Here is a 23,810-nt window from a genome sequence, read left to right as displayed (position 1 = left end):
ATAACCAACATGGAAAAAATAATTTTCTCTTTAGAATTAGTACAGTGCCCTTATAGATACTCATCCAGCCCTTCACCTATTCACACAGGAACTTACCTATAGGTTTAATGTTACCCTAGATAAGATTCCAGATCCTAGTACTCTTTCTGCTTGTAGGACATCATGAAGACTTCATGTCCATAATCCTTGAAGGAAATGTAATTTTCCGGATATGTCCTCCCCTTTGGCCCTGTGTTGGTGTTCATCTACCTCTTTTCTTGGATTCAGATTTGCTCCAGGGCTTTCCTGTGTAATGTATGCAGGTGACAAGGAGGAAAGAGCCCGCCTACAGCAAGACCTAAAACAAGAGTCACGTTTTCATGTGCTGCTAACTACCTATGAGGTATCCATTTATTTCTCTATAGCAAGATCTCTTACCTTGGGACCACAGAAGTTGTAGAATCCACTGGAATTAAATTTCACTTTTTTTCGAGACCATACATTTTTCTGGGAGAAAAGTCTACTTCCATTAGATTCTTAGAGAGGGACCATGACCAAAGAAAGTGAAGGATGACCATTGTGTTCTGGATTAGTTGGCTATCTCTCCCTCTTTCCTTGTGCATCAAGGGTGGCACTTGGCCAGTGAATAGAAGGAGCAAGCAGGTGGGAGAAAGGGTTTTGTAGGCTGAGGCATTTCTGTTATTGCAGGATGGAAGTGGAGGACACTCCGTTCCAGTTTCATTTTAAGCTGCTATTCTCTAAGTGAAGACTGAGTCACCATAAGCAAGACCTTTCACTTATTTGTGCCCATATTTTGTTTTCCTTTGAGATAATGCTACTTAAAAATTATGCTCCGAACTTTTTTAACTCGGTGAATGAATCAGACTTAAAACTCTCTTAAACTGCAGGATTTAGCTAAAACAAAAAACAAAAAACAAAAACTAGTTTATAGTATCAGTTAATACTAGTTATACTGTGTCTTTTCTCTTAATTTTTCAGATTTGCTTGAAAGATTCATCATTTCTAAAATCGTGAGTATGTTGCAATGCCTCAGAAACTTAAATATATCATGAGAGTCCTGTCTTTCCTTTACGTTTTAGTACTTTGTCTCTTTCATGGTATGTCTGGTATGTCTTCCTGGTTTGTCTTCCACAAGTTTTATTTGCAGGCAAATGACATAACAGGGATCCAGCTCTATAGCCCCTTGCTTATTAGCTGTGTGTCCTTGGGTTATTTAACCTTAGTGAACCTCAGCTTCTTCATCTGTGAAATGAGGATAATTAAATCTCACTTCAGATGGCTGTTGTGAGGATTAAATAAGATGTACATGGTATGTGGTTAATAAATAGATTTTTTTTAATTTTTTAATTTATTTTTATTATTATTTTTAAAGATTTTATTTATTCATGAGAGACACAGAGAGAGAGAGAGAGAGAGAGGCAGAGACACAGGCAGAGGGAGAAGCAGGCTCCATGTGGGGAGCCCGATGTGGGCCTTGATCCCAGGACCCAGGATCACGCCCTGGGCTGAAGGCGGTGCTAAACTGCTGAGCCACTTGGGCTGCCCAATACTAGATTCTTTACATTGCAAATCGCATATCTTCTGTGGACTGCTATTTGGAGATTTTACTATAATATAGGAAGTGAATTATTTGGAATGTCCAAATAATTCCTAAAAATTTTTCCTAGAAATGTCCTAAAGCAGTTTGTGCTATAAAATTCGATTTTAAGGAAGTTTTAAATATACTTTTAAGTGATTAGCTTTCAGGCTTTCATATCAGCTCATAAAGTATAGTAAACTTAGATTTAATTCTTCATACCATCTGATACTTGGGGCAATAATGTTGCAGTATAAAGTCAAGAGTACAGGTTCCAATGTAAATTTTAAACATTAGCCATACTTCAGGTGGATAAGAAAAGATTTATTGACAAGATTTCATTCTCTATTGCATGCGTAGTTATGATGTGGTTAGGTGGGGATTTGCATCTTTATTATTCAGAAACTTTTGTCTTTAAAGTGCTTTATCAGTATTTTAAATGTTAATTCTCATCCAAGTTCTTTGGAGTTGGATTTCTATTTTCATCTTATTTTGAGATACTAAAGGCCCAGTCGTAGATTTCATGATTTCCGCCCTGTATTTTGGTTCACTTAAGTTTTATTTAAGTAAGCACATTGTCTTACTTTTCTTAAGAAGAAAATAGGCTTTCCCTCTTTTTTTCCTTTTTTATTTTATTTTTTTATTTTTATTTTTCAAAATATTTTATTTATTTATTCATGATATACAGAGAGAGAAGAGAGAGAGGGAGATAGGCAGAGGCACAGGCAGAGGGAGAAGCAGGCTCCAGGCAGGGAGCCCTACGTGGGACCCGATCCCGGGTCTCCAGGATCATGCCGTGGGCTGAAGGCGACGCTAAACTGCTGAGCCACCCAGGCTGCCCTCCTTTTTTATTTTAATATCCAACTTAATACTTGTTGAAGATCTATTCTTTGGAAAGATGCTGTTTGGGAGTTGCCAGCAGTGCCAGGAAAGTAAATTATAGAGCTCCCTAACAGGACATGGATTCCACTAGAGGGAGAGGCAGTATTTGGATATCCATAATACAAGGCAAGATGTGGAAGTCTCAAAAGGCTAGAAGATGGGGACATAAATGTTTTGGGGTTCTTAAATTATCCTATATAATCTTCATGAAAACCCTAGTAGTTAGATATTATGTATTGTCCACATTATAGATGAAGAAAGTAAGAGATTAGGTCACCCAGCCAGGGCTACATTGCTAATAATGGCAAATTAGACATCCAAATGCAGCATGCAGTGCTAAGGAGACTTTTAAAGAGATCTTCTGAAAAAAAAAAAAAATAAACATCTGATACTGATTCCAGAAAAAAACAAACAAAACCCCCAGGTACACCTTCTCAAATTATCTAGGTGCACTGGAGTTTCACGTTACTCATCAGAAATACAATCTTTTTATATTAGATCATCCATCTTAAATCCATTCCACATGAATTTAAGAACCTAAGTAATAAAGAGGCATTTATAATGTTGCTAACAGTATGAACCCCAGAGACACAGATTTATTCTTTTGATATACTTGACCAGGTTATTTTGTATATTACTATATCACACACTGAGAAGAGCCAGAAAGTGTAATGTAATATCTGCCCTAAAGAGATTTAATGAGGAATTAAGATTGTGCACATACCAATATGAAAAATATGAAATTTTTTGGATAATAGAACTATGAAATTCTCAGGTCAAGAAGATTAGAAATTCCCTCACCCCACTGTACATTCAGGGCTAGAATTCACTCCACCTCTTCCCCTTCAGGGAGTATCCTTTAGTGTACTTTGGTGTTCTTCCCTCCTTACTTTCACTGAACCCACATCCACCTTCCCTAGAGGCTATTTCATTGAATAAGCTTTTACTGCATGCTCACCAAGTATAAAATTTAAATACCCAATTCTTCACAAGGAAATAGGATCTAAATAGTTTTGAATGCTAATTCTAACAGGCCAGGTGCTTTATTATGGCCACTTTGCCACCTTATCTCATGACCACTGTCTATCCTTGGTTGGACACTTAACTCCTTGTAATTCTTCAGTGCCTCTCCTCCAAATGATACCCAGCAGGAATGATCCCAGCTCCTACTCTCTTTGGACCTCTCCCGCTGGCCCCCAAAATTCTCCCTCTCACTGTCCTTCTTAATAGATAGACTCAATAGGTTTCTGTTTCTATACCTGTTTTCTGGATTTTCTCTGTAACCTCAGAGGAAAAGGGTTTCTTCTTGTAAGGCCAACATCTACTCAAGATCTTTCTCTGATCTTTGATTTCTAGTTCCATAATTACTATCTTTCCAGTGGTCTTTCCAGTGTTCTGTCTTACTTGTATATACATTTAGTTTTTTAAGTCTAAGAACATTGTAATGAGGGGGTGCCTGGGTGGTTCAGTTGTTGAATGTCTGCCATCGGCTCAGGTCATGATCTCAGGGTCCTAGGGTCAAGCCCCTCATTGGGTTCTCTGCTCAGTAAGGAGTCTGCTTCTCCCTCTCCCCGTCTCTCTGCTAGTGCTCTTTCTCAAATAAATTCTTAAAAAAAAAAAAAGGAACAATGTAATGAGATTATAGAATGTTTACAAACAAAAAAAATTTTTAGATAAAGTAGATTTTATTTTTATTTTTTATTTTTTTGTATATTTTTTTTATTGGAGTTCAATTTGCCAACATATAGCATAACACCCAGTGCTCATCTAGTCAAGTGCCCCCCCTCCGTGCCCATCACCCGATCACCTCGTCCCCCTGCCCACCTCCACTTTCCATTGTTCGTTTCCCAGAGTTAGGAGTTTCTCATGTTCTGTCACCCTCACTGATATTTCCCACTGATTTTCTCTCCTTTCCCCTTTATTCCCTTTCACTATTTTTTATATTCCTTAAATAAATGAGACCATATAATGCTTATCCTTCTCCGACTGACTTACTTCACTCAGCATAATACCCTCCAGTTCCATCCATGTTGAAACAAATGGTGGGTATCTGTCGTTTCTAATGGCTGAGTAATATTCCATTGTATCACATACCACATCTTCTTTATCCATTCATCTTTTTTTTTTTTAAGATTTTATTCATTTATTCATTAGAGACAGAGACAGACACAGAGAGAGAGAGAGGTGGAGACACAGGCAGAGCGAGAAGCAGGCCCCACACAGGAGCACCATGTGGGACTCGATCCCGGGTCTCAGGGATCACACCCTGGGCCAAAGGCAGGCGCTAAATTGCTGAGCCACCCAAGGGATCCCCCCTCCATTCATCTTTCGATGGACACCGAGGCTCCTTCCACAGTTTGGCTGTTGTGGACACTGCTGCTATAAACATTGGGGTGCAGGTGTCCCAGCATTTCACTGCATCTGTATCTTTGGGGTAAATCCCCAGCAGTGCAATTGCTGGGTCATAGGGTAGATCTATTTTTAACTCTTTGAGGAACCTCCACACAGTTTTCCAGAGTGGCTGCACCAGTTCACATTCCCAAAAACAGCTCAAGAGGGTTTCCCTGTCTCCACATCCTCTCTGTGTTGTTTCCTGTCTTGTTAATTTTCACCATTCTCACTGGTGTGAGGTGGTATCTCATTGTGGTTTTGATTTGTATTTCCCTGATGGCAAGTGATGTGGAGCATTTCCTCATGTGCTTTTTGGCCATGTCTATGTCTTCCTCTGTGAAATTTCTGTTCATGTCTTTTGCCCATTTCATGATTGGATTGTTTGTTTCTTTGCTGTTGAGTTTAATAAGTTCTTTATGGATCTTGGACACTAGCCCTTTATCTGATATGTCATTTGCAAATATCTTCTCCCGTTCTGTAGGTTGTCTTTGAGTTTTATTGACTGTTTCTTTTGCTGTGAAGAAGCTTCTTATCTTGATGAAGTCCCAATAGTTCATTTTTGCTCTTGTTTCTCTTGCCTTCATGGATTTATCTTGCAAGAAGTTACTGTGGCCAAGTTCAAAAAGGTGTTGCCTTTGCTCTCCTCTAGTATTTTGATGGAATCTTGTCTCACATTTAGATCTTTCATCCATTTTGAGTTTATCTTTGTGTATGGTGTAAGAGAGTGGTCTAGTTTCATTCTTCTGCACGTGGGTGTCCAATTTTCCCAGCACCATTTATTGAAGGGACTGTCCTTTTTCCAGTGGATAGTCATTCCTGCTTTGTCGAATATTAGTTGACAATAAAGTTGAAGGTCCATTTATGGATTCTCTATTCTGTTCCATTGATCTATGTGTCTGCTTTTGGGCCAGTACCACACTGTCTTGATGATAACAGCTTTATAGTACAGCTTGAAATCTGGCATTGTGATGCCCCGGCTCTGGTTTTTTTGTTGTTGTTGTTTTTTGTTTTCAATATTCCCTTGGCTCTTCAGGGTCTTTTCTGATTCCACACAAATCTTAGGATGATTTGTTCCAACTCTGAAGAAAGTCCATGGTATTTTGATAGGGATTGCATTAAATGTGTGCATTGCTCTGGATAGCACTGACATTTTCACAAATGTTAGTTCTTCCAAACCATGAGCATGGAATATTTTTCCATTTCTTTGTGTCTTCCTCAATTTCTTTCAGAAGTGTTCTGTAGTTTTTAGGGTATAGATCCTTTACCTCTTTGGTAAAGGATACAATTGTAAATGGGATTGACTCCTTAATTTCTCTTTCCTCAGTCTCATTGTTAGTGTATAGAAATGCCACTGACTTCTGGGCATTGATTTTATATCCTGCCACACTGCCGAATTGCTGTATGAGTTCTAGCAATCTTGGGGTGGAGTCTTTTGGGTTTTCTATGTAGAGTATCATGTCATCTGCGAAGAGGGAGAGTTTGACTTCTTCTTTGCCAATTTGAATGCCTTTAATGTCTTTTTGTTGTCTGATTGCTGAGGCTAAAACTTCTAGTACTATGTTGAATAGCAGTGGTGAGAGTGGACATCCCTGTTGTGTTCCTGATCTTAGGGGAAAGACTCCCACTGCTTCCCCATTGAGCATGATATTTGCAGTGGGCTTTTCATAGATGACTTTTAAGATGCTGAGGAATGTTCCCCTCTATCCCTACACTCTGAAGAGTTTTGATCAGGAATGGATGCTGTATTTTGTCAAATGCTTTCTCTGCATCTGTTGAGAGGATCATATGGTTCTTGCTTTTTCTCTTGCTGATATGATGAATCACATTGATTGTTTTACGAATGTTGAACCAGCCTTGTGTCTCGGGGATAAATCCTACTTGGTCATGGTGAATAATCTTCTTAATGTATTGTTGTATCCTATTGGCTAGTATCTTGTTGAGAATTTTTGCATCCATGTTCATCAGGGATATTGGTCTATAATTCTCCTTTTTGGTGGGGTCTTTGTCTCGTTTTGGAATTAAGATGATGCTGGCCTCATAGACCGAGTTTGGAAGTATTCCATCCCTTTCTATCTTTTGGAACAGCTTTAGTAGAATAGGTGTGGTTTCTTCTTTAAACGTTTTATAGAATTCCCCTGGGAAGCCATCTGGCCCTGGACTTTTGTCTTGGGAGGTTTTTGATGACTGCCTAATTTCCTCCCTCCCTGGTTATTGGCCTGTTCAGGTTTTCTATTTCTTCCTGTTCCAGTTCTGGTAGTTTGTGGTTTTCCAGAAATGGGTCCATTTCTTCTAGATTGCTTAGTTTATTGGCATATAGCTGCTTATAATATGTTTTTAAAATCGTTTGTATTTCCTTGCTATTGGTTGTGATGTCTCCTTTTCCATTCATGATTTTATTAACTTGAGTCTTTTCTCTTTTGTTTTTTTTTTTTGTTTTTTTTTTTTCTCTTTTGTTTTTAATAAAGCTGACTAATGGTTTATCTTATTAATTCTTTCAAAGAACCAACTCCTGGTTTTGTTGATCTGTTCTACAGTTCTTCTGGTGTCTATTTCATTGAGTTCTCGAATCTTTATTAACTCTCTTCTTTTGCTCAATGTAGGTTTTATTTGCTGTCCTTTCTCCAGTTCCTTTAGGTGCAAGATTAGCTTGTGTATTTGAGTTTTTTCCAGTTTTTTGAGGGATGCTTGTATTGTGATGTATTTCCCTCCCAGGACTGCTTTTGCCGTATCCTAAAGATTTGGATCGGTTTTATCTTCATTCTCATTAGTTTCCATGAATCTTTTTAATTCTTCTCCTATTTCATCGTTGACCCTTCCATCTTTTAGCAGGATGGTCTTTAACCTCCATGTGTTTGTATTTCTTCCAAATTTCTTTTTGTGATTAAGTTCTAGTTTCAAAGCAGTGTGGTCTGAAAATATGCAGGGGACAATCCCATTCTTTTGGTATTGGTTGAGACCTGATTTGTGACCCAGTATGTGGTCTATTCTGGAGAAAGTTCCATGTGCACTTGAGAAGAATGTATATTCAGTTGCATTTGGATGTAAAGTTCTGTAAATATCTGTGAAATCCATCTGGTCCAGTGTATCATTTAAAGCTCTTGTTTCTTTGGTGATGTTGTGCTTATAATATGTGTCATTTGCAGAAAGTGCTGTATTTAAGTCTTCCAGTGTAAGTGTATTATTATTTAAGGATGTCTTTACTTTGGTTATTAATTGATTGATATACTTGGCAGCTCCCATATTAGGGGCATAAATATTCATGATTGTTAGGTCCTCTTGTTGGATAGATCCCTTAAGTATGATATAGTGTCTTGCTTCTTCTCCTACTAAGGTCCTTAGGAGAAACTTTAATTTATCTGATATGAGGATTGCTATCGCAGCTTTCTTTTGAGGACCATTTGAATGGTAAATGGTTCTCCAACCTTTCATTTTTCAGGCTATAGTTGTCCTTAGGTCTAAAATGAGTCTCTTCTTAACAGCAAATAGATGGGTCTTGCTTTTTTTATCCAGTCTGAAACCCTTCGTCTTTTGATGGGATCATTAAGCCCATTCACGTTCAGAGTTACCAATGAAAGATATGAATTTAATGTCATCATAATACCTATTCAGTCTCTGTTTTTGTGGATTATTTCTTTGACATCCTCTTTCTTTTACAGAGTCCCCCTTAATAATTCTTGCAGAGCTGGTTTGGTGGTCACATATTCTTTCAGTTTCTGCCTATCTTGGAAGCTCTTTATCTTTCCTTCTATTCTGAATGAGAGCCTTGCTGGATAGAGTATTCTTGGCTGCATGTTCTTCTCATTTAATACCCTAAATATATCCTGCCAGCCCTTTCTGGCCTGCCAGGTCTCTGTGGAGAGGTCTGCTGTTATCTAATATTTCTCCCCATATAAGTTAGGGATCTCTTGTCTCCTGTTGCTTTAAGGATTTTCTCTTTATCTTTGGAATTTCAAGTTTCACGATTAAATGTCGAGGCTTTGAATGGTTTTTATTGATTTTAGGGCAGGACTCTATCTCCTGGATCTGAATGCCTGTTTCCCTCCCCACATTAGGGAAGTTCTCAGCCAAGGTTTGTTCAAATATGCTTTCTGGCTCTCTGTCCATCTCAGTGCCCTCGGGAACCCCAATTAAACGTAGATTTTTCCTTCTGAGGCTGTCATTTATTTCCCTTAACTTTTCCTTGTGGTCTTTTGTTTTTCTCTCTTTTCCTCAGCTTCCTTCCTTGCTGTCAACTTGTCTTCTATGTCACTCCCTCTTTCTTCTGCCTCATTAACTCTTGTTGTTAGGACCTCCAGTTTGGATTGCATCTCATTTAATTGATTTTTAATTTCGGACTGATTAGATCTAAATTCTGCAGTCATGAAGTCTCTTGATTCCTTTATACTTTTTTCCAGAGCCACCAGTAGCTTTATAATTGTGCTCCTGAATTGGCTTTCTGACCTCGAATTGTAATCCAAATTCTGTAACTGAGTACTGTTTCTGATTGTTTCTTTTGTGGTGAGTTCTTTCTAGTCATTTTTCTCAGTCAGTGTGGCTAAAAATGAGTTTTAGTGGAAAAAGGAAGAAAAGAAAAGAAAAGAAAAAAGAAAAAAACAGAACAACAAAAAAAAAAAAAACAAGGAGGGGTCTTCTCTGGTTCTATATACTGTAAATCCCTTGACTTCCCCTGGAGCTTTCCAGTGCTGCTGGGTCAAGAACTTGTTCCTTCCTCCTCTGTCTTTCCAGGTGGTCTTCTGTGGGAGGGGCCTGCTGTGCTGATTCTCAGGTGTTTGTACCTGGAGGCGCTGCCCCACCCCCTGGGAGGTGCATGGCTCAGGTGGAGCTGTTTACCTCGTGAGGACTCTGTTCCCTGGTGGCCCTGCTTCATCCCAGGCACTGGGTGACACCAGGAGGGGCAACACCACTGGCCGCAGCCAGCTCTCCAGCCCTGGAGTCAGTTCCTACAATAACTACCACAGTCTCCCAGTCTGCACTGGCCTGGATGCTCCCAGGCGCAGGGGGTGCTGACCTGCACAGCTTGGGGGTGCCTGGTGGCAGGAACATCCTTGCTGCCCTGTGCCCTCCCTGCCTCCGCCTGCCCTGGGGGTGGGGGAGTGCAGGATCCTGGGTTGTGTCCCCCCGCACCCTGGGAACTGGGGCCCCTGCTGCTGGAATTGCACACCTGGGCTGTATCTCCCAAAGGCAGCAGGGCACAGCCCCCTCTGCCTGGATCCTCTGCCTGAGCTTCTCCCAAGGCCCCACCGGGCGCACTCTCCAACCCTTTACCAGGATCAGCCTGTGGTCTGGGCATGCTCTCCCCCAGGCACACTTCCTCTGTTAGTGACCCCAGGAGACTGGAGGCTCCACTGCCCCTCCTGCGGTTCTGCCCGAGTTCCCTGCTAGGCGCCTTTCTGTCCAGGAAGAATCCAGTGTGGATTTTTAAAGTTCCTGCTTCTCTGGGACTGAACTTTCCTGTCCCAGGAGGCTTTTGCCTTAGCCCAGCTCCTCGAGGGGCCCCTCTCCCACTTGATTCTTTTTTATTTTATTTATTATTATTATTATTATTTATTTCTTTTTTATTTTATTTTATGTTTTTCCGTCTTCCTACCTTGTTAGAAGTGCAAACTCTTCTCTCTGTAATGTTCCAGTTGTTCTCTCTCTAAATCTCAGGTCGAATATGTAGGGTTTCAGGATGATTTGAAAGTTATCTAGGTAAGTTGGTGGGGACAGGTGACTTGGGGACCCTACTCCTCCGCCATCTTGACAAACTAGATTTTAAACCAAAGACTGTAACAAGAGATGAAGAAGGATACTATATCATAATAAAGGGGTCCAGTCAACAAGAATATCTAATAACTTTAAGTATTTATGTCCCCAACTTGGGAGTACCTAAATATATAAATCCGTTAATAAAAATAAAAACATAAACCTTATGAGGAGCTCCTGCATGGCTCGGTTGGTAAGCATCTGACTCTTCACAAAATAAAAATTTAAAAATCTTATAGCTGTCACTTATCTCTTGCATGGTTTCTCATTTGTGAAAAGGGATACATAATATGTATATATATTTTTTAGTTTATATAGGCCTTTTTATTGCAAGATAATCATAGTATTTAAAACACTAACTAATATTTTGTCACCTATAAGTGGGCTTATTTATTTCCAGCTTTTTGCTATTTTAAATATTGTGGCTTGGAACATATTCATACAAACATATTTTTCCGTATTTTGAATTTTTTTATGCTCTATAGATAGCCACCAGTGACTTCCATAATATATTCAATGGATGTATCTTCTCAAATGTCTGTCTGAAACATTTGATCTTACTCTCTGCTTTTCCATTTTTAAAACCCTTTTTTAGCTACTGTGACATCATTTTTCTTGATTTTTCTTCTGAATTTAAACCTCAGCTCTGCCTGATTTTAGCTTTAGGAGTTTGAGCCAGTTACCTAACCTCTCTGAGCTTTAGTCTCTTTGTTGGTAAAATGAGCAGAATGCCTACTCACCTTATTCTTTTGGAGTAGATAACAGACATAAAGTCCCAACCATGACACTGGGTCTCGCACATAGTAGGTGGTCATAAGAGTTTCCTTTGCTTTCTGTCTCTAGCTCCTTCTTTTCTGCCCCTATGCACAGATCTTTCCTGTCCTAGAAAACAAATTCCCTTAATTTTACTACCTTATGCAGATGTTTTATGTACGTGGCAGGCTTTAGATAAGGCAATTTGAGGAGCACCTGGGTTACATCCAGTTCTTGATTTCGGCTCAGGTCATGATCTTAGGGTCCTGAGATGGAGCTCTGTGTTGGGCTCCATGCACAGTGGGGAGTCTGCTTGAGATTCTTCCTCTCTGCTTCTCCCCTTAATCATGCACATATGCACTGTCTCAAATAAATAAATCTTAAAAAAAAAAAAGGCAGTTTGAATGTGTTTCTAATAGAGTGGGCTTAATACTAGTCTTCCCAATTAGTTACAGTTTTATGGCTTTTGGGTAGGAGATATATATTTGAGTTACACAAAACTGAAAGCTTGGATTTTTCTCTCACAGCTTCCCTTGGAGTGTTCTTGTTGTGGATGAAGCTCACAGGTTGAAAAACCAAAACTCCTTGCTGCATAAGACACTTTTGGAGGTAAACTCACAGGATAGTCTTAGTTTTTATTCAACTCCCTTTAAAGAAAATACTATCTTGGGCCTGTATAGAGTTAGGTAAGTTGAAAGATTTTTTTTAGTCCGATTTCGGTAGGGCTGTATAAACATTTTGTGAGTGACAGGTAGTACTTAATATGGCCTAACTTCTTGCTCTCATCTTTTATGTAAGAGATGACATTTACTGAAATCTGGGTATCAAATAATAAGATACTACCTCAGTAAAATAACGCTGTATTTTTTGAAATGTTTCAACTCTCTTTTGATCTTCTTCAGAGGGGTAATTCTTTAAAAATAATCCTATTATAACTCTTCTGTCTGCAAGAGCAGATAATGCTGACATATTTTGCCCCCCTCCCATTTACCTTTTTTAAGGATTTGACCATTCACATGGAGTAATGAAGAGACCCCAGTGCATGCCATTGACTATTAGCTCCAGTCTCTCTTGTCTTTGTCACACTTTTAAGTCTTGATACCCTTGATCTCATTCCCTTCCCCCGATCTTTGGCACCATTCTGGCCCGGTGAGAAATGAGAAATGTCAGTGTAGCCTTAGATTTGCCCTCTTTTCAGAGGAGCCCGTGGAACAGCTTGTAAGTAACAGGTACCCTTCTTGTTGACCTTATAAATGAGACCACATATGTGAATTCCTGTAACCATTACTGAAGTTTGGTCCCTGTCCTATAACATCATATCCTGTAACAAACAGTTAATAAATTTAAAGGTGATTTGGAGGAAAGTCTTAGGTCTGAATTCTCAATTCATGGTCTAAAAGTTGCAGTTTTTAGCATTTTAATGCAGGTACTGTCACTGTCTATTACTAGTCCACTCTCAGACGTTATTGCTGTTTCCCAGTGGGGCCCCCTCTGCTCTATGATGTCTTTGGCTTCTTTTAGGGACACTTAACAGTATCTTTTTCCCAAGAGGTTTTCATATAGTAGCTCCTAACCCTATAAGAGACTGCTTCATAAACTATCATGGCAGTTTACTAATGTGTAATGGGATAAGAGAAGAGAAGCCAGTATAAAGGAACCCTGGGTTTGGAGTGGGGAAACCAAGTTCTGTTGCATGTCCCAGAGCCTTTCCTTATTATTCATAGGGAAACTAAGTCTCAGAGGGATTATGTGAGGAATTTCTGAGTCATCTACGCATTCTTTTTTAGGTGAGCTTTGAATTGCAGACAACTGGTTGGTTGGAAAGAATTGCATTTATTGATAGGGGGGCTGACAGATGAGGAGAAGGGTAGTGCCCTTTTCCCCCCTTTATAATACTGTTTCCAGCTTGTTTGTAGAAGTTGGAAACACTTTGTAGTGGAATATAGGGAGTTGGTTATATAATTTATGCAGTGTGCCTCATTTACATTTATAAAGTACATTCACAAAGTAAGTACTGTACCTTGACAAAGTAAGGCTGCCATGAAAGATTATGTAGAAAAATATTTAACGACATGAGAATTGTCTGCAAAATACCTTACAAAAAAGCAGTTTTAAAAATACTGTATACAAAGAGATCATCTCTGGATTTTTTTCACCCAGTTAAAAGTTTTGATGCCAAATGGACACTACTGTGAATAAATATATTAACTCATATGACAGTATAAGTTGACTGTAGTGAACACTAACCCTGGTTATCTTTTTGACTTCATATTCTTTCGTCAACCCAGCTTTTTGCTTGGTGACCACATACCATAAAAAGATGAGTTGATTGTTGAAAGCATTTATTTCTGACCAGTTTCTGTACTTAAATTCTAAGAAAACATTGCCCTTACCAACAAAGCAGGCATGAGTGGGTAGACACTGATTAAACAGTTTTAAAAGAAAACAAAAAAAGGAGTTTGAAAAAAAAATAGTAATAACATTTTCAAATCACTTTTAATTGTGTCATTCTATCTGATCTGACATGTTTTCTTAATACAAAATCACTATCTTCTTATGACCCCCTCCCAAATCAAAATACAGAAACATAAGAATTAAAATAAAAACCAACAATAATTATCTTACTCCCTTGCATATGTTAACATTTGGTATATCTGTTGCCTTTACTGTGTGAAAACCCAATCACATAAATATGCATATATATTATTTTAAAAACCAAAACATACTGTATTTTTATATTTATAAGATATGTTTATCTACACATATGTGTATATATTACCTTACTGTATTCCAGTATTTAAAATAGCATAAACAGGATATGGCTTTCCATTTTTGCTGCATTATTTAACTCAAATGGCATAAGTTCTCACTAAATTCAGTTTAGAGGTTGTCCATTGCTTAACCTAATATCTGTTATTGTTTTTCCTAACCTTTTATTTCATTAGTCTCTTATTCTTCGTGTTCTTATCTGTTGCTCAAAATTTAAAGAATATCTTTCATTTTGGCTTATGTAAGGCCCTGGAACATCCAGAAGACTTGATGTTTTGGATGTGCTGTACTGTAAAGTTTTATAGAAGGATATTCTTTTCGTATAGATCTTGCTTGTCATGGTAGGCCTGATGCTATCTATAGCTTTTTCAAACTGCTTGAATATGTACCATGTTCCTCTGATGCCTCACTAGACTCAGCCATGTGAGTAATAAAATACAGCTTGAATCCTCACTAAGATTGAATAACAAGAGCCATATCAAATATTTTTGTAGTACTTCAGAGTTCACACAGCGATTTTACTTACCTTCTTATAACAGTATCTCCTTCACAGGATTATTGTCCCCTCCTTATTTCCTACATCAGATCTCTAGTATACCACTTGAATCTGAATCTTCTTATTTCGTGTCTTCACGGTCATCCCATTAAAATATACCTCTCTTTGTACAGGTGAAGGTTGTGATGGGGAACTCAGTCTTGCTTTTTAAGGTTATGGATTTTTTACTTTATTTATTTATGTATTTGAGTTCTCAGTAGTCTTCAGTCTCCTGTTGACCGGAACTCCCATCCAGAACAGCCTCCAAGAGCTCTACTCTCTCCTCAGTTTTGTGGAGCCTGATCTCTTTCCCAAGGAGCAGGTGGGAGATTTTGTTCAGCGTTACCAGGATATTGAGAAAGAGTCCGACTCAGGCAAGTTCCCTTCTTAGAAATCATGCCAAGAGGTCTGGGCCCAGAAACTGCCCTGATGCATTGTTCATACAGTGTCATAGGTAGAAAAGAAAGAGAATTGATAGCCAGAGGACACCTTCCAGGAAGATAAAGAGCCACACAAAATTCAGGATAAGAGTCCTGATAAGAATCATGTTATATGATTCTACAGTAGGGCTTAATGGATCATTTTTAGAAGAAATAGAAGGTATCTGCTTCCCCCCACCCCCCATATAACTTCTGTAATTTTGTAGTTTGTTAACTTTCTGTGCTCTTTCCTGAGGCAGAAGGGTATGTGGGTGCTGTAGTCCCAAACTACTCTTCAGCATTCCACAGCACTGCTGTTTCTGTTAACAGTGCACTAAAACCAAGTCTAGGATGAGTGGGTGGTGGAAGCAAAGGAGGGGAGCTGCCCTCGTTTATACAGCTGCCAGTTGCAGTCTTCTTCCTCTTGCACCTTTGCCCCTCTGTCTACCCCTGGACTTTTATCTCAGGATGATTGTTCAAAATAAATGCTAGGCATGCCTACTAGTGGGTATCTATGTACTAAATGAGTATGAGTTGGAAGGGCTTCTCATAGCTAAAATGCCCATACCACAAGCTGAAGATTACCTGGGAAACTTCCTCTGATTGCCCCTATGTTTAGAGTTGACAGATAAAATATATGACACCTAGTCAAATATTAGATGGGACGTACTCCTATTTGTTGTTTCTGTGGAATTTACATTTCACTGCATTCTTGTATTTTTATTTGCTCTATCTGGCAACCCAACATGCAGTGAAATTCTAGTTCAACCTAGTTTTTGAAGTTCATAACACCTAGGGAAGGAACAAGGGAGTTGAAGTGAATATAACTAAGTTTGAATAATAACATTAGCATCCAGCCATGTGACTTTGGATAAAGTGTACTTAACTTAGCTATAAAAATGGAAACAATATTACTTGGTCCTAACTTCTAAGCTGTTATGCTGGTAAATCAGATTAAGTGCAGAAGTATCCTAGAAACAGTAAAACTTCATGCAAGATCATTAATAAAAATCAAGTTCTTTATTTCTAGCTCTTGAGTTGAGAGCCAGTAACAATTTCAGGAGTTGGGAAAAAGAACCCAGTGAAGGAAGAAATACAGTTGACTATTCAATCAGAGGGGTTGACGGCCCCCACATGGTGGAAAATCTGTTATAACTTTTGACTTCCCAAACTTAACTATTAATAGCCTGCCGTTGACTGGATGCTTTACTGGTAATGGAAATAGTCAACACATATATTGTGTGTTATATGTGTTATACTGTATTCTTAACAATCAAGTGATCCAGAGAAAGGAAAGTGTTAAGAAAATCCTAAGGAAGAGAAAATACATTTTACAGTACTGTATTGTATTTACTGAAAAAAATCTGTGTTTAAGTCAACCTGAGCAGTTCAAACCATGTTCAAGATTCACCTGTACTATGAAAAATTACCATACTAGTCCAGCCTGAAAATTTCATCCTACTCTTGTGTTGTTGGTTGTTTTTCTTTGCACAGCAAGTGAACTACACAAACTCTTGCAGCCATTTCTATTGAGGCGGGTGAAAGCTGAGGTAGCTACAGAGCTTCCCAAGAAGACAGAGGTAGTGCTATACCACGGCATGTCAGCATTGCAGAAAAAATACTACAAGGCCATTTTGATGAAAGACCTAGGTAATCAGAGGGCATTTGATTTAGAAACTAAATGAAGTTGTAATGTTCATGCAGAGAAATATTTTATTATCACACTGACTTTGTATAGTAATATGGGATAGAATTTTGTATTCTGAATAATGTTCAGGTCAGCCACAGTGAAACCATTATCTTTACCATAATGCAGACTTTATTGGTTGTTGCACTTGTGAAATTTACCCCCCCCCACCACTTGTCCTTATTGCTTAGAAGTTAGTTAAGCGAACACTTCTAGGTATGCCAGTCATGGCTTTCATCTTCCTAACCTGTCAGATATTTAACACATTGCAGAGCTTTTTTGTTGGATCAGATTTACTGAGAGGAGTTGGGAGTGGGAACAGAGAGAGAGAGAGAGAGTAAAACAGGCTGTCATTTTGTGAGTTTCTCCCTGAGTTTCACAACAGTAGTTAAGGGAATTTGTGCAAAAGTAACAAAGTACTCCCAAGTTCATTTTATAGTTAGGCTTCCTTAAAACAAAGTGATAGTTAAGTAAACTTCATGTGGATGTGTTGTTAATTCATGTAATTCAGTGAAATTTAGGAGGTTAATACAAGTTTGAGAGATATATTACTGAATAAATAAGGTTAACTTAGAGTTTTCATTTTGTTCTTTTGTTTTTATTCAGTAGTATCTTTCTTTCTGTCTCTCTGTTTTCAGATGCATTTGAAAGTGAGATGGCAAAGAAAGTCAAACTTCAAAATGTCTTATCCCAGCTTCGAAAGTGTGTGGATCACCCATACCTGTTTGAGGGTGAGACAGTGCCCTTTTTTCTCACATTGCTTTTCATGAACATTTTTGTGGCCAACATCATCGCACAGTTCTTCAAAGCAATTACCTGTATTTACCGTCTAGTTTCATCCCATTTTCTTGTTAATGTTTTATGTTGATGTAATCTAATATATTGCTCATATCCAACTTCCACTGTCCTGTTAGTGTCCCTATGGCTTTGATTCCTCTTTTTTTGAAACTCAAAATTGAGTCATAAATTGTGAATTATATTTGTCTGTCTCTTTATTGTCCTATAATCCAAACATTCCTCAGCTTTTTTTTTTTTTTCCTTTTTGATCTTGTCTGAAATAACAGTTTTGAAGAATCTCAAGGCCATCTTGCAGGTTGTCTCATAACCTGGATTTAGGGATCATTTCTTCATGATTAGATGTCCCATTGTCTTTTTTTTTTTTTTTTTATGTTAGGCTCCACACCCAGCGTGGAACCCAATGCAAGGCTTGACCTCATGACCCTGAGATTAAAACCTGAGCTGAGTGAGATCAAGAGTCAGACGCTCAACCAACCAAGCCACCCAGGCACCCCTAGATGTCCCATTGTCTGAAACCCACTCCACTGTCAGACTTTCACCACCACCCTTGAACTTTGCAAGTTTACCAGTGATCTCCAGTGGTTGTCAGTTCACATTTTAATTAACCTAATCAAAACCTTTCACACGGTTGATCACTTCTTTCTTGAAACACTTTCTTCCTTTGGCTTCTGAAACAATGCCTTCTCTTCTCCATTTGCCTACCTCTGCTGCTTCTCAGCTTCCATTGCTGCTTCCCCTCCATCTTAGAGATGGTCTGCAAATTTCCTTCTAAGTGTTGCAAATTTTCTTCTAAGCTACTTACTGCACATTTGTAGTGTTTTCATTTTTATTCGAACTAGGGCTTTTTTGATTTACTCTGATGAGTAGCCTTTGGGACACTTCTAGGACCTCTGTGGACATGGGGGTGCTCGAACGGATAGGATCAATGTGGAGAGTTTGCTACAGTCATTTTAAGGGAGTATTTGCCAAGTAACACTAGGAATTGTTTTAAATGTCACAGAATCTTAATTAGGTACATTTCACAATTTTTTTTAAAGGCAGAGGTTATTGGGACATGTAGATTTTGAAAGAAGCCCTTTAGATTATTCTGACAGCCACCCTCCACCTTGAGAATTACTAGTTTATACATCTCAGCATTTGTTTTCTTGCGAGTCTCAGATTTTCAGTTCTCTGACCTTTAGCATATCCTTGTGCTTCCCTTTCCTAGAGTGGGCTTGTTCCTTGGATGGACATTTATTAGGCATATTGGGGTTGTTAGGCTCTATGATTGGTGTTAAGCAGCACCAAGATTGTCATGGAAACAATTTTAAAATGTCTCAAAGAGAGATGAGACTTAGGCCCATTATCAATTAGAAGGAACTTGTCCTCTTGCTATAGTCTCACCATCAGCTTCTCTATTTAAGAAGTCTGCCCGGACCAGGAACACATTATTGGGAGGAGGTTCCTTCTTTTATAGGTGTGGAACCAGAGCCTTTTGAAATTGGTGACCACTTGATTGAGGCCAGTGGGAAACTTCATCTACTGGATAAGCTTCTGGCATTCCTGTATTCTAGGTAGGTGGACTGTTCACATTTTCTGCTCTGAGCTGGTGATTTTTAAAACCAAATAATGATTCACTGATTTCTTTGTCTTTTTTCTTTTTTTCTTTTTTTAAATGATTTTATTTATTTATTTGAGAGAGAGAGAGTGAGAGAGAGCATGAGCAGGGGGCAGAGAGAGAGAGAAGCAGGCTCCTTGCTGAGCAAGGAGCCCGATGTGAGACTTGACCCCAGGACCATGACATGAGTCGAAGGCAGATGCTTAACCAACCAAGCCACCTAGGCACCCCAATTCACTGATTTCTTGAGACTGATTCCAATTTTCCTTTCTTTAAAACCCTGATTCTGATTCCTTCTCTGCAACCACACCCGCACCCTGTCCCATCCCACCTCATCCCCTCCATAATCATCCTTCCCTTTCCTGAATTCCTATAGCACCTAGGGTCCTAATTAATCTAGCACTTCACAATGCACTGCCTTAGTCTCCTGTTTGTTTTGTTTGTTTAATACTTTATTTAAATTCAATTTGCCAGCACATAGAATAACACCCATTGCTCATCCCATCTAGTGCCCTCCTTAGTTCCTGTCACCCACTCACCCCATACCCCTATCTTCCCTTCTGCAACCCTTTGTTTCCCAGAGTTAGGAGTCTCACATGGTTTGTCTTCCTCTCTCATTTTTCCCCACTCAGATTCACTCCTTTCCCTTGTAGTCCATTTTGCTATTTCTTATATTCCACATATGAGTGAAACCCTCTCCAATTGACTTATTTCACTCAGCATAATACCCTCTAGTTCCATCCACATTGAAGTAAATGGTGGGTATTCATCCTTTCTGATGGCTGAGTAATATTCCATTATATATATATATACACACACACATATATATATATATATCACATTTTATATGTATATATATATATATATACCACATCTTCTTTATCCATTCATCTGTGGAAGGACGTTGTGGCTCCTTCCACAGTTTGGCTATTGTGGACATTGTTGCTATGAACATTGGGGTGCAGGTGTCCTGGCCTGCATCTGTATCTTTGGGGTAAATACCCACTAGTACAATTGCTGGGTCATAGGGTAGATCTATTTTTAATTCTTTGAGGAACCTCCACACTGTTTTCCAGAGTGGCTGTACCAGTTTGCATTCCCATCAACAGTGCAAGAGGGTTCCCCTTTCTCCACATCCTCTCCAACATTTATTGTTTCCTGTCTTGTTAATTTTCCCCATTCTCACTGGTGTGAGGTGGTATCTCATTGTGGTTTTCATTTATATTTCCCTGATGGCAAGTGATGCAGAGCATATTTTCATGTGCTTGTTGGCCATTTGTATGTCTTCTTTGGTGAAATGTCTGTTCACGTCTTCTGCCCATTTCATGATTAGATTTTTTTGTTTCTTGGGTGTTCAGTTTGATAAGTTCTTTAGAGATCTTGAATACCAGTCCTTTATCTGATAAATCTGCTCTCTGTTTAATTGGCATGTTATAATCTTCTTGCTTCACCTGTATTGTTTAGTTCCACAAAGACAGAGATAGCATCAAGCATTTCTTTTTTAATTACCTGCTGGTATCTTGCATTGAATTGGCACCTAATGACGGCTTAGTAAATATACACCTTAGTTAACCTGTGGGGTTTGGTTCAGAGAGAACTTGGGGGACTCTTTCCCAGTGACATGAATTGGGTAGCAGAAGACCAAGTCACTTCTGGAGTCTTAAAAGGTCCAGCTATGTGTTCAGTGGCCTGGTATCCAGCCTCTACCTGGTCCTCCTGGTCCCCAGTGAGAAGACAAGTATAAAAAAGGTCCAGCTTCCTAAGAATTTCAAACTGTTCCAGGTGAGCCTGAACTAACCATTAAACCTCAGATATGGCAAAACTACGCAACATTAAGAAACGTGTAAACCAAATAATTGCATGCCGTGGTGTATTTTATTGGCTCTGATATATCTAGTACAAGTGTGTTACAAGTGAAGGAGGACCCGTAAATATCTTCTATCCAACCTTTTCATTTCACAGGTACAAAACAGACCCAGAGTGGTCATGTGACTTCTTTAAAGTCACACAGCCAGCAAATGACAGAGATGGAATTAGAATTGAGGTCCTCAAATTCAATACCTTTTCCACACATTTGAGGCTAGAGTCTTGAAGGGGTTTTTCATAATTGTTCCTGTACACACATTGCAAGCTCAGATTAAATTAGTTTTCCTAATGAGACTCCTCTATTTTGACAGTGTCCTATTTCTTTCTTTGTGAAGACTTAAAATGATACCTGGTAGCATGGGTGCTATAGGCTTATCTTTATTCTTGACCTAATTCATTTTGCCTCCTCCTTTCCCTGCCCCCCCATACATAATTTTTAACGTATCATATAGAATATGAGAAGCCACCTGCCCCTTGATTCTCTAAGGTGATACTTCTCAGACTTTTCAACCAATACAGCTGTAGATGAGAGGATAGTGATTTCACACCCCCAAGTAGAGAATGTCTGTAGGTGGATGACCACAAGTTCTTCAAGATTTAGAGTTGGATTTTGTGCATTTGAATTTTGCATTTTATTATTTACATATTTATTTATTTCGCAGTTAAATAAAAGTGTGTATTTCTTTCCATTAGTAAATTGACATTCCAGAAAGAGGTGCCTTGGTTATCATAGGGCTTTCTAAACCCCCTGGTGCATTGACACATACTCCTGTGAATATATGTATCTGTGGTTTGAGAACTACTACTTTGCAGGATATGGCTACCTGTGGAGTTATTTATGAGGAAGTCTCTACAAATGATTACAGTATTTATATTTCCGCTTCAGTATTCCATTTATTTGTAAACTTGCATTCTTTGGTAAGATTCCCCTGAGGACAACTCCCCTTAAAAATTTAGAGTTGGCAGCTCTTTCTTTTCTCTTTCTTGCCAGGGGCCATCGAGTTTTACTTTTCTCCCAAATGACCCAGATGTTGGATATTCTCCAAGATTACATGGACTACAGAGGTGAATATTCCTTGGCTACTATGTTGGTTAAGCCTTTTTAATTTAATTTTTATTTTATTTTATTTTTTACATTTGTTTTTATTTAAATTCGATTTGCCAACATATAGTATAACACCCAGTGCTCATCCCATCAAGTGCCCTCCTTAGTGCCCGTCACCCATCATCCCAAACCCCACCCACCTCCCCTTCTGCAACCCTTTGTTTGTTTCCCAGAGTTAGGAATCTCTCATGATTTATCTCCCTCTCTAATTTTTCCCACTCAGTTTCCCTCCTTTCCCTCATAATCCCTTTCACTATTTCTTATTCATATATTCCACATATGAATGAAACCATATGATGATTGTCCTTCTCTGATTGACATATTTCAGTCCGCGGAATACCATCCAGTTCCATCCACATCAAAGCAAATGGTGGATATTCATCCTTTCTGATGGCTGAGTAATATTCCAGTGTATATATAGACTGCATCTTCTTTATCCATTTGTCTATTGAAGGAGATTGTGGCTCCTTCCACAGTTTGGCTATTATGGACATTGTTGCTATGAACATTGGGGGTGCAGGTGTCCTGGCATTTCACTACATCTGTATCTTTGGGGTAAATACCCACTAGTGCAATTGCTGGGTCATAGGGTAGATCTATTTTTAACTCTTTGAGGAACCTCCACACTGTTTTCCAAAGTGGCTGCACCAGATTGCATTCCCATCAACAGTGCAAGAGGGTTCCCCTTTCTCCACATCCTGTTCAACATTTATTGTTTCCTGTCTTGTTAATTTTCCCCATTCTCACTGGTGTGAGGTGGTATCTCATTGTGGTTTTCATTTATATTTCCCTGATGGCAAGTGATGCAGAGCATATTTTCATGTGCTTGTTGGCCAAGTGTATGTCTTCTTTGGTGAAATGTCTGTTCACGTCTTCTGCCCAATCCAATCCATGATTGGATTTTTTTGTTTCTTGGGTGTTCAGTTTGATAAGTTCTTTATATATCTTGGATACTATCCCTTTACCTGATATGTCATTTGCAAATATCTTCTCCTATTCTGTAGGTTGTCTTTTAGTTTTGTTGACTGTTTCTTTTCTGGCGCAGAAACTTTTTATCCTGATTAAGTCCCAATAGTCATTTTTGCTTTTGTTTCCCTTGCCTTCATAGATGTATCTTGCAAGAAGTTGCTGTGGCCAAGTTCAAAAAAGGTGTTGCCTGTGTTCTCCTTTAGGATTTTGATGGATTCTTCTCTCACATTAGGTCTTTCAACCATTTTGAGTTTATCTTTGTGTATGGTGTAAGAGAATGGTCTCGTTTTATTCTTCTGCATGTGGCTGTCCAATTTTCCCAGCACCATTTATTGAAAAGACTGTCTTTTTTCCAGTGGATAGTCTTTCCTGCTTTGTCAAATATTAGTTGGCCATAGATTTGAGGACCCATTTCTGGGTTCTCTATTCTGTTTCATTGATCTATGTATCTGTTTTTATGCCAGTACCATATTGTCTTGATGATCACAACTTTGTAATACAGCTTGAAATCCTGCATTGTGATGCCCCCGGCTCTGGTTTTCTTCTTCAATATTCCCCTGGCTATTTAGGGTCTTTTCTGATTCCACACAAATCATAAGATGATTTATTCCAACTCTCTTAAGAAAGTCCATGGTATTTTGATAGGGATTGCATTGAATGTGTACGTTGCTCTGGGTAACATTCACATTTTCACAATGTTTATTCTTCCAATCCATGA

At 38.8% G+C, this 23,810-nt stretch overlaps 1 protein-coding gene across 8 annotated transcripts in view; it reads left to right on the top strand.

Annotated features, from left to right (window-relative positions):
• The window catches only part of CHD1L (chromodomain helicase DNA binding protein 1 like), an 82,496-nt gene that overhangs the window by 24,879 nt on the left and 33,807 nt on the right, over window positions 1-23,810 (top strand). For 3 of the 8 annotated variants that reach the window (XR_012004090.1, XM_072769492.1, XM_072769485.1), the window contains exons 4-11: window positions 268-382; window positions 979-1,010; window positions 11,875-11,956; window positions 14,863-15,025; window positions 16,565-16,720; window positions 17,396-17,488; window positions 19,012-19,108; window positions 22,010-22,083. Coding sequence is in view for 7 of the 8 variants with exons in the window: in XM_072769492.1 (XP_072625593.1) it covers window positions 268-382; window positions 979-1,010; window positions 11,875-11,956; window positions 14,863-15,025; window positions 16,565-16,720; window positions 17,396-17,488; window positions 19,012-19,108; window positions 22,010-22,083 (812 nt within the window). In the remaining variant the exon portion in view is untranslated. The remainder of the gene's footprint in view (window positions 1-267; window positions 383-978; window positions 1,011-11,874; window positions 11,957-14,862; window positions 15,026-16,564; window positions 16,721-17,395; window positions 17,489-19,011; window positions 19,109-22,009; window positions 22,084-23,810) is intronic. The other 5 variants (XM_072769486.1, XM_072769488.1, XM_072769487.1 and 2 more) reach the window with 5 other exon arrangements.

The sequence above is a fragment of the Canis lupus genome, chromosome 12, assembly GCF_048164855.1.
Source record: "Canis lupus baileyi chromosome 12, mCanLup2.hap1, whole genome shotgun sequence".
In the NCBI taxonomy this organism is placed as follows: domain Eukaryota; kingdom Metazoa; phylum Chordata; class Mammalia; order Carnivora; family Canidae; genus Canis; species Canis lupus.
Note: the sequence above shows the minus strand (reverse complement) of the source record. Positions and strands in the feature narration are given on the sequence as shown.